Below are 11,941 nucleotides of genomic sequence, written 5' to 3'. Positions count from 1 at the left end.
TGTCTCTTTTACCGTGCAATAATAATGATAATAACGTGCTTTCTAACTCGTCAACTGATCGAAGAATTTTGCATGCTTACGAGCCTGAAGTGCAGGAAGATCGTTCTGGTAAGTGAAAGAATCTGGATTTTGATAATTTTTGTAGACTATTAGATTGTTCGCATTTAATGTTGTATGTGTAATATTGAAAATCTAGGATTTTTGGTGACTGCAAAGGAATTGAAGACCCTTTTGCCTGTTTTAGTTAGTGGGATTCAGGATTTTACGCCTTCGGTTTTGACAATGGAATCACAGTCGTTTGATTGTCTTCTTTCTATATTGAAAAGCATAGATGTTATTGTCAAGTTTTTTGTTTACGGGAAAGGAAACCGAAGTGATCAAGATGTGTTGCAAATTATATTAAAGAAGTTATTTAGTGTCTTTCCTATATCCCGACACATCAGTCACCCGAGAAGGGTGATAGTAGGTATTTTATGTTGAATGTGATAATATCGGAGATCTTCTTTAGCTTAGTTGACTGGTCTGCTCCACCGTCCGTTTTTCTGGATAAGTTTCTGGTGTTCATTGTAGATGCATTGTCTGAGAAGGTATGTAATTTGACTTTTGAGTCATGTTAATATTATAGACACGGAGACCGTTAATGATCTGTAATATTTGCAGGCAGGTAAAGCATCTTTCCAGAAGCATTCGCTTTCACTCGTTTGTTTCATCCCTAAACTGATCATACAAGTCGACAATTCTTGGAAATCACATATTCTTCAGGTGGTTTTTTTGTTAAAGATTTGAAGCATAACATTGTTGAGATTCGTACATAAAATGTAATTTCTGATTCATGCGTTTATTACAGGCGTTTACCGAGGCTTTCAAGAAGTGTGAACCCGGGTCTTTAATGAAACTAGCTTGTCTTTCAGCAATCGAAGAGATGTTATTTCCTGTAAGAGCTTTTCTCTTTGCGTTTACCGTGAACCGATTGCTTTTTGTTTATTTGTTTCATGTTTAACATCATGTCCAATTTACAGGAAAACTGTTCGGTATCCCCATATGCAAGTGATTTGGAGATTATGGACTTTCAGATTAGCTGGATTAGAGAGATTCCTTTGTTGCTAACTCTATTAGGTGATAAAAGCCCATCAGCATCCAAGGTATATATATCATATATGTGTGTGGGTGTATGTATATACATACATACACATATATACCATTACTTATATATTGTTTTCTGCAGGCTGTATTGCTTCTTCAACTTCATTTAGGACAAGGTGGAACCTTCTCTCAGGAGTTTGACAACATGCAGTACTCGTTAAGGGATTTTTACAGTACATGTCACTTCAATGACGGTATGAATATTAATATATTAATACCGCGTCCCACTACGTCTTTCTGGTTAATTTATTGTGTGATAATTTTTTCCTCTTTTTTTTGGCAGGGGATATATCATATCGTCCGTTTATGAAGCTTGATAAAGAGATTCAGGAACTTTCTATATGTTGCCTATATTACTTCTCGTTTGTGGACCCGTCTCTGCTTCAGTCCATAGCTGCTTGTTGCTTGTGTGAGTAGTAATCTAGTTTATTTTTTAAAATAATATTTGACTCCGTTCTGATGAATCCCATGTCATCTTATATGCATTCAGGCGATGATTTGGAGCCGTCTATTTTATTCCGCTTAATGGAAGTTAGTAATTGTGCATATAGAGCCGGACATATTCAAATTACTGACTATATTAGCTTTCTCATCACGTTACTGTCACGATATCAAGTTTCTTCTGGTAAGCAATTTTCACTTAATTTTTAAGTTTTTTTTTTTTTGTAAATATATGCAACTAAATATTGCATTTTATGAATTGTTTATCAGAAGGCGGGAAGTCAAAGTCCGGATTGTTTAGGTCTGTCACGAGTGCGGTTTGCTCTTATTTGCCTCAGATGGGAGATGATCATCTTGTTCTCAAGATGCTAGAGGAAGCAGTTGTTGACCAGATTGTAAGTTGACCATACTTGTATTATTTATTTGATGATTTTTTTTTCGATTCTTTATTTTTTCCACTCTCAGGCACATAAACCACCTTTGGCCTTGGAGAACATGTGTGCATTGCTTAGAATGGTCGTCACACTTGATTCGAAGCCCACTAAACTTTCTGAACCAAGCATTTCTAAACTAGGGAATGCGGTTCCAAGATACTTGATCCGTGTTGTTTCTGTAAGTCCATTTATCGAATCGATTATATATGTTTTTATAATATTATATGGATTTTATGAAATACTGATGATAATATATCGAATGCAGAGTCTTGGAGAAGAAGATATTGTGTCAGGTACCAAGCGTACCAGCAGAAGTCGTTATTATATTTTGCCTTGTTTTCTTTTGTTTCATAGAAGCGAAACGATTATTAATGGTGTTTTGAATGTGATGTCATCTTTCATCTCGGAGTCATCTTTTGATGGTCAAAACGGACATGATATGGTTGACCAGTCAACCAGGATAGTAACAGCTGTTCGTGTATTACTTCTAATGCATGAGGATCTTAGAGTTCGTGAAACGTTCACACATTACAAGAACGAGATTGACAGCATACTGCTGAGTATATCGAGAATAAAGGTAGGTGCAATTGTCTCATGAAAATTGCAAAATCTTATTCTTCTGGGATTGTTTTTTTTTATTTTTTTTATTATTATGTTTAATATTTGTGAAATTTTGATGTGTAGTCTGATGAAGGATACAAGTTAAAGATTGAAGAGAAACACAAGATACAATGTGCGTATGATCGGTGTTTCATGTGGACCAGTGACATCAAAGCACTGATAGTCCATGCATAAGTGTTTCATGTGGACCAGTGACATTGGAAGCTCTTTCGGAAGTCTCTCTGGAGCAGGTCCAGGGGGCTCGAACCTGCGCCCCTGGCCGACTCAGTGAGTTTCAAGACAGACACAACACCAGCTGAGCTAGGATGATTGTTAGTAACCAGACGCAAACAAATACATACATACATACATACATACAGAACCAGATTCATCCCCAAATCCATAAGAACCCTAGAATACCCAATTGGTTCATCCAGTTTATAATTGATCGATTAAGGTTAGGGTTAACGATTAGCGACACCAGGCGAATTTAAACATATAACTTGTTACCTGTAACGACGTAGCTTGATGGGTCAATTGCTCCATATAGCCGTCGGCCAAGAAGGGATCAAAACAAGTATTCAACAGCAGCGAAATTTAATTATATATGGGCGTTTGATTAGCGATGGACATAAGAACGTATTGATGAGTTTAATTGAATTATGGTGCACGGTATAAAGTATTTTTATAAACGATTATCAAACGGTGTAGTATACGCTAATACGTATCATATACGATCCAATTTCCAAATTAAAAGGGTCGGTTAGGCCGAATATGGCATGGTAAAAGATTACTCTAAATCAATTTCAAATTAGACGCGAGAATTGTGGTTCAAGCAAATCAAACGGGTCACGGTTAGGGGTTAAACAGGTTTGGGTAATTGGGTCTAAATTATAATAAGATATTTAGTATTTGCAATTTAGTCCTTGGAGTTTAAGGTGGGAACAAAGTTGGACAAAAGTTCAAGTTTGGGTTAATTTTGCCATAAATTGAGAGTTATAACTATATTTTACATAAACAATAATAAAATAATAATTAATCTTTTCGATAAGCGTGTTATTTTAAATAAATAGCCCGAACGTCGAAACAAGTCGGGTATTTAATAAAAATATATATATACGAAAACCTGAGTTGTTGCAATTCAACCTTGTGTGCCTACATATTCACCGTAACATCATCATCAGAGTTGCCTTCATTATTCACACCTATGTCTACTGGATGATTAACCACTACCGCCGTTGCCGTCACCACAATCACTATCACTATTACTACTATTATCACGTCATGGTAACAATGTGTGTGTGGGTGGGTGGGAGGGGGGGGGGTCCCAACATGTCAACTAAACACCTCCATTTCGTTAAACCACCACACCTTTGTTAACATGGGGCGCCAAACTTCAATACCCTCTTCTTCATTATGGGGTTAATGGTCCCAAGATTTAAGGTTGGGCCACTTGCAAACGAACCAATCATATATTCTTATTATTATTTATTGTTTACTTAATATCACTACACAATTGTTAAAGAGTGGGTTGGCTAAAGTCCCACTAACTACATGGTAGTGACGTGATATTTTAACACACCCTGGGGTGGCATGTTCGTAACCCAAAAAGCAACTTAGCAACCCCCATGCAAGACCTAAGCAGGAGGAGTTCGCTCTGGGGATCACTAATGTCAGGTAAGAATTTCATAAGATCAACCGCACGAGATGCTCTCCACTCGCCAACTCCTTAATAAAGTAGGGATCTCGACTAACAGCCCCTCCAAGGAGCTTTACCCCTCTCTCTGGTCTACCAATCCCACTAGGGAAAAGCCTATCTTTAACTTTCACTCCATTACACGTTGGCAAAAAAAATCGGTTTTCTTAATATTAAGTTGAAGCCCCAATGATGGCCCTTCCGAGCTGATAATGTCTAGGGCTTTAGCGACTTCGTTGGCACCAACAATAATAGTCCCATCATCCAAGTACCAAGCATGAAATGGGAGGTTACAGCCATTTTGTACCCGGAGAACAAGAGGGTGTAAGGCTAAGGCAAAGAGGAGGGGCCCAAGGGGGTCTCCATGCTGAACCCCAGTAGTAGCCCCTATACAGTCATCACCAACGTACAACCTAGCCGGCTAGGCATAGAGGAACTGGACCCATAGATAATTAGACGGGCAATGATGATGAACCTCCCGGAGAAGGGCTGTGCGGTCGACCATATTGAAGGCGTTGGAGAAGTCCACGGTAAGCATAGCTAAAGAACCGTCCGCGTGAAAAGATTTAAGAAACCGGTTCGAGCTGTGAAGCACCGCCTCTGCCCCATTAGGGGTCCCAACCCTAAACTGAAAGTCCCCTAAATACTGAGTCATTTCCTTCCCAACCATCTTCATAGCCACTTTAGAAACCAACCTACGCTAGATAGCCCCACAGCAATGGGCCAAATTCCATTATTCGGCTTTAATAAAGGGGTACGGGGGGCCGAAGCAATAAACTTAGCGAGCACCTTGGGGCACAGACCCCCTAGCCATAAGTTGACGACTTCAGTGATGGCTGAGAGCAGACCCATGGAAGTCACTGATCTCTCACCACTAAGAGCGTCCAACGAGTGTTGCGCCCGCATCCCGTCTCTCCTGCATGAGGTCCCTTTAGGAAATGATCGGATACATCTAAGCACACAGTCCCCATCCAATCAACTTTTTTTTTCTTTTTCATTTTTTTATATTATTAAATAAATAGAATAGTGGAGAACGAGAAGAATGATTCATACTCTTGAATGAAGGGTGCTGTTGAATGATAAAGAAAAAACCAATATGATGTAGAAGAGGGAAATGAGGAAAAGCGGTTCAAATATATGATATAATTTCTTCAAAATACAGTAACTCACAATCTCACATCATATATTTTGAGAGTTGCGTATATTGAACGTATGACAATGTGCTTGTTTTAGAATGTCCAACAAACTATATATATTATTGATAGTTGTATCGCATATAAGTGACATATTTTTAAATATATGATATAATGGATAGTTATATAAGATCATAATTTTGTAATCCACTATTCAAGTGAATATCCACTAGTGGCCTTGAGAATTCATGTGTCTTGAGTCGGAAACAAAAAATATGTTGTCAGGTCTTTACGAATGAAATAATGTAAGCTAAGTTTCATTAAAATGATAGATTAAAGTTATAGCAGTTATTATTATCGTACTTAGTATATTTCATCAATAGCAAAGCTATAGTGAGGTCTGAAGAGGGAAAGATGCAGACAACCTTACCTCTACCCTTTAGAAATAGAGAGGCTGCTTCCGGTGAAACCCCCCGACTCGATAATAGTTTTAAATCAAGCCTTCGACATAAGGCACATAACACTCAACCATCGGGACACCGCCGATTGGTGCATGTAACATTGTCTTTCGGCTATCAATGTCACCACATGATGCTTGATTAACCTTTCGTCGCTTTTAACGTTATTTTTACGAGATTAGTAAAATAACGTCAAAATTAGTGCAATTTCACTTTTGCCCACCCGAGGGTTCACACATATATTCATTATATGCGCGCACTACAAGCAGGGCGAATTAAAGTTATAGCTGTAAACATAACAACTAACAAAATCATGGTATTAGATAGAGTTTATCATAGCAATGAGCTTATAAGTGTTATTTATACATCTAAAAAAAATATACAATATCAAAAATCTTAAAAAAATTTATGCCCATGAAAAAACGTGCCTTTGCCTGGTGCCCATATAGCCTCTCCACAAGGCCTCCCCTGCATATCAAGTCATAGAACAAGAGGGTGTTTGGGATTCTTTATATTGCCTTCTTATAATTTTTCATTAAGTTAATAAGTTACAAAAGTGTAACTTATGGAATTTTTCCTCTCACAATATAAGCAATCCCAAACATCTTATTATTTTTCAAAAAGTTTATAAGCTATAATTTGTGAAAATAAGCAATGCCAAACACCCCCTAAATACATACACAAAAGATGAGCAAATGAACGATCGTTTATGGTACGCGAACCTTTGCATGCGTGGGGTTCGGGGGAGGGCGGTCCAAGTCCAAAAAGTGAAAAAAAATTTTACATGAAAACAAAAGTGTTCAATCCACTAGTTAGATTGTAAATCGATCATTAAAGTTTGGTCAACTCTAAAGATCATGTCCAAGTCCGACTATTCAATGCAAAACACAAGACCAAAAGATTAGTGGAGTAACCACTTTAAGTTTGGATAAAACTCTTTTTAAGTTGAAATTCATACACAAAGATATTCAAGCCATGAGTGATTGAGTCGTGTTTAAAATAATCAAAAATCACTTAAATATGAAGTAAAAAATTTCAATGTTTTAATTAAACACCATTCGGTGGTTAAATTTGGTTTGCATTTTAAGGGCTGGGTTCAAATTAGAAGTTTTGTTTTCTTAGAAAAACTAAAAAGGGAGGGTTCTCTTCCGCTCTGCCGCCGCAACTGCTCCACTGCCCTACCCATTATAATCAATTTTTAAATGCAAAAACCCGCACCAAACTTATGTTCAACACTACGAACCATAAGACCCACAGCACCCGTTTGTCTTAACGAACTTCATCAATTTAATCTCTGCCATCCGTTACAAAATTGAATGATTATGATTATTTCCTGATCTTTTTAAGGAAAACCAACTTATTATATTTTAACCAATTATCTTAATTAGATAGAAGATGTGACATCTGTCAAGATAAAAAAAAGGAAAAAGAAAATAGTAATCCGTTCTATTTAAAAGTTTAGAAGACATCTAGTATTTATCAAACCCACTACATGTAATAGTTTGTTATAAACAAATTCATAATAAGTAATTTGAAATAGATCTTTCTAATATAACAAGGTGATCCCGAACACATCTTTTATATGTTTTAAGGCATTTGCCTTATCATAAAAAAAAGGATAGATATGACGGATTTAACAGTAAAAATAATCAAAGTAGGATTTATGTTTAATTGTTTATCACTAGCATATACAAATTTGTGTTGGAGTGACATGCCGATATTTTTGGTACTTTTAAACATCCACGTATATGTTAAACTTTTATACCTTTTTTCTTTGTCAAGTGACATGAGTTATTTGGATTTTTCGAAATTCCATATTAATCTTTTCTAGTGGCCATGGAAGATGATGACGGGGTAGCCCAAGGAAATAATAAAATGGCTGAACACATTAACGCTAAAAGGGTTAAACGGTTAAAAGCTTCATTTCCCGTCCAAACTTATGTAAACAAGTACCCACGTGCTACAGTACGATGTCAAATCATTGTTCACATCCTTGTCCCCTCTGACCAAAGGACATGCTCATATAAAGTATTGTTATTTTAACTATGGACCAGCGGTCCAAACCTTCCCGCCCACAAATGTCAACTCTCTAGGCAAACTGGAGGGGAACTAGTTTAGTTACAACTGGACGAAAGGCTTAAGTCTCTTCTCCTATATAAGAAAGACTTAGTCATAAACAAGAACACAACAAGATCTGGGCAGATAACTTACTCTCCCTTATCTTCTCTTCTTCCTTGAGAAATATGCTTCTTGCTTATTTCTTTCTTACTTCAATAACTTCATAGCTTCACCAAGAACATCATCTTAAAACCGATTCCAAACATCACAGTTCTTGATCTTCGGTGAGCTATAACAACAAACAACTAACTAGTGAACCTCCTTCTACGTTTTGCAAACGTAGAGGGACACCACGACCTGCGTTAGGTTAACCTGAACCCTTGAAGCTTGTTAGCCTAACCAGTCCATTCACTATCATTGATCTTATCTTTGTTGTAGCAACAAGTTGGCGCCCACCGTAGGGCTACGCCGTTTACTTTATCATAAAGACCAGTAGTGTAGCTCCATCACCATGTCAGAAGGTGGATCTCTTGGAGAAGTCAACCAAGTGTTAAGAACACCGACACCAAGTGCTGACCAAGAAACTCCGGCGACAACCTCAATTTTTTCCACTCCGGGAGGAACTTCGACGGGACCTTTGTTCCTCGAGTTTTCACCTTTTCGAACTCCAACCCCTTCACGATCCGGAGTTCCTTCTCCTCATGCAGGAGTCACAAACACTCCGGAACGTGTTGACTTGACGATGGAAGGGGTATCACGGCATTTCTTGCAACTAAGATATCTTCTTAACCAACACGTGAGCCAAGAAAGAGAAAAGGGGATAAGAATAAGGCTAGACTATGACGAATCAGAGCCCTCATTGTCGCTCGGACGTCCACCTTCCCCTCTAACCAGCTCACGACCAGCTGCTTCTCTTTTTGAAGCTGGTCCAAGTGTTACCTGTCAATCCTTTAACCCATCTCCTTACACCTATGGGAGACCAAGCCCAACGGCTTTCCTTTTGTTCACTTCACAACCCCTTGGTCACGAGACCACTCTCGACCAAATATGGCAGTCACCAGCTTCAAGTGTTCCTCCTACAGCCACCACATGGGAGCAGGCCTTGTCGGTCTTACCCTTGGCTCGAAGTGCTACAATGAGCGCTCCCATGGGAACAAGTCAAACAACAGCAACCCCTGAAAGCCTTCAAGGCTTTAACCTCATGCCACAGATGATGGCTCAAATGATGGCACACTTCCCTTGGACCCAGCTCATCAACCAAGCACTGGGTACTCACCCAGGAGCAACAAGTCATAATCCTGCTGTAAGGCTAGATGAAGATTTGGCAAAGCCTTACAAGCCCGGTAACCTATCTTGTTTCTCTCAACAAATCGCCGATTATGACTTTCAAACAAAAATCAAGATGCCACCCCACATAAGAACGTATGATGGGACTGAAGATCCCGAAGACCACCTCCAGGTCTTCACTGGGGCGGCCAGAATTGAAAAATGGTCCCATGCTGAATGTTGTTTGATGTTCATGCAAACGTTAGTTGGGTCCGCCAGGATATGGTTCAATGACCTTCCTACTCAAAGCGTTCGAAGCTTCGACGATCTGAGCAAGGGCTTCTTGGCCCATTTCTCACAACAAAGAAGGTACGTCAAGGACGCCACTATCATTTTTCAGATAAAACAATAAGATGATGAGAGCCTTCGAGACTTCATCGAAAGGTATAAGAAAGAAGGGTTACAGTATGTGGGGGCTGACGAAAAAATGAGGGTGGCAGGCTTCATGAACGCCATCACCTCCAAATACCTCACAAGGGACTTTAACATGTGCCTACCTAAAACCCTTGAAGAAGCTCTCGAACAAGCTGAAGCTCATATTCGAGGCGAGGAGGCCGTTGATTTCAAAGAGCAAAGAAAGAGAGCTCCTAGTTGGTGAGGCAATAGCCCCAACCGAAATAAGGGAAACTACAATCCCTATGACAAATATCCTAGGAGCTTAGATCAACGAAGGCTTGAAGGCCGGAACCCTCCAAGCAGGGAGAAGACTGTGAACTTCACAGCCTTAACTAAAACCCCTCAGGAGATCCTTGCCACTGAAGAAGTGAAACACAACTTCCGACCTCCTCGACCCTTGCCCAAAAGCAAGAAGAACGAAAGCTCCACCCAGTTCTGCGAGTTCCACGATGAAAAAGGTCACCACACAAACGATTGCTTTCAACTCAAGAGAAGAATTGAGGAAGCTGTCAAGTCTGGAGAATTGGCTCATTTGGTGAAAGGGGTCAAAGACAAGATGACTGAAAGAAAAAGCAAAGAAGAAATATGATGAATATAGACCAAGGTGATCGGTTAAAGACTGTTACTGGTAGATAAGTTTAATATGGTGGTGGTTGACCGAAGTGTGAACCCGTTAGGCTTGTAGTGGTTGAAATGGACCGAGGTGTGGTTAAGTTTTTTCCGGTTAAATCGACCAACAAAATGACCCTATCAACTTTAGTTAGAATAGATATAGGTTATATTCTACAATATTTATTTACTAACTTGTAAGTTATTCAGTTTTGTAATTCTCTATGCATTTAAAAAACTAGTATGTTTTTCAATTTATGTTATGCTAAGTTTGTACCATTTTTTGATGGTATATTGGTTTTTATTAATCCCAATTATCGTCTTTTGGTCGTTGTCGGTCCTAACTGACAATTGGCTGCTGACGGTCCCAACTTTTAACGTCTTTGTTCCCAATGGTCCGCGACTAGTAGAATCCTAATGTTGTTAGTTGCAGATTGTCAAAAAAACGCTTTTGGCCGGAAAACACACATTTTTTTCCGAAAAACTCAAAACATTTTTGTCCCATGCATCTTTGTAACTTTGTATTGAACCTTTAGGAGTCTTTTTCTAGTAAGAGCCCCAATTATTGAGGTTGTCGGAACTCTAGAACCATCGTCGGAAACGGTTGGTGGTGAGTCAATTGGTGGTGGTCGTGGTGTTCGGGTGGTGTTTTCTGGAAAAAAATTTCAGAACAAAAACGTTTTTCCGGCGAAATGCAAATAACGGTGTTAGGATTTCGTTAGTCGCGGACCGTCCGGAACAAATACGTTAAAAGTTGGGACCGTTAGCAGCCAATTCGTTAGTTGGGACCAACAATGATCAAAATGAGATGGTTGGGACTAATAAAAACCAATATACCTTTTTTAATTTTGGTCGTTTTTTACCTTTCTTTGACGTGAACGAACTATCCTTGAATTTTTGATAGTTTACAGTATGTGAATATACTATTTAGTATAGTACCTTAGCGCGGGTTTGTGAGAATGTGAATCTTGTATTAGTATAGAACATTAGAATGAGACTTGTTCTTGATATTCATTTAGTTTTGTCGAGTTGATTCAAATTATCCTGTTTTTTTGTCAAACAATGTATGTAAACGCTGAAAGGTCGTTAGATTATTTCCAACTATGTCCATTGGTTGGTGCCCGTAGCCCAGTTGGCATCGCCCGTCGAGGGTTATGGAGGTAAATATATGACAAATAATGCATTTTGATAAGTAAATAGCTACATATAATAGATTGCTAAATAAATTTATATATATAATTTGAATTAGAAAAGGGTAAGGTGAGCAATTGTATATAATGATTGATAGGTATAACGCGGAATTGCAGAGTGAGGCTAATGGTTACATAACTGTCTTATGTATATATTTAAAACATTAAAACAAAAGATAGAAGTATTTATACAGTTATCATAGTTCTCTACATACAGTTGATTTTCCACTGAAGATCCTATATTTATATATGTTGGTTTCATTACACATTTACGTGAGTGGGTTTAATAACGATGGATGTTAACCACCCCTTGCTAATGCGTAATCATAACCCATTTCAAACCTAACGCACACACTCGAACCATGTAAAATTATGTAGCCGCACCACTTAAATGGTATAATCTAATAGTAACACAAGCCGTAAAAAAATAAAGAAAATAGTTGATGTGATGCCACCT

General features: G+C 38.5%; 1 protein-coding gene across 1 annotated transcript; it reads left to right on the top strand.

Annotated features, from left to right (window-relative positions):
* Positions 1-349: 349 nt before the first annotated feature.
* On the top strand, positions 350-10,556 carry LOC143610653 (uncharacterized). Its single transcript, XM_077085068.1, has 12 exons — positions 350-587; positions 661-762; positions 848-934; positions 1,020-1,142; positions 1,226-1,337; positions 1,427-1,552; positions 1,634-1,768; positions 1,855-1,979; positions 2,050-2,196; positions 2,284-2,595; positions 2,703-2,751; positions 10,284-10,556. The coding sequence occupies exons 1-12, from the start codon at positions 474-476 to the stop codon at positions 10,319-10,321; spliced, it is 1,470 nt and encodes a 489-aa protein (XP_076941183.1). The 5' UTR covers positions 350-473; the 3' UTR covers positions 10,322-10,556.
* Positions 10,557-11,941: the final 1,385 nt, after the last annotated feature.

Source organism: Bidens hawaiensis, unplaced genomic scaffold (genome assembly GCF_021521415.1).
Source record: "Bidens hawaiensis isolate Kalapana, Puna unplaced genomic scaffold, B.hawaiensis_p1.1 tig00027344_1, whole genome shotgun sequence".
In the NCBI taxonomy this organism is placed as follows: domain Eukaryota; kingdom Viridiplantae; phylum Streptophyta; class Magnoliopsida; order Asterales; family Asteraceae; genus Bidens; species Bidens hawaiensis.
Note: the sequence above shows the minus strand (reverse complement) of the source record. Positions and strands in the feature narration are given on the sequence as shown.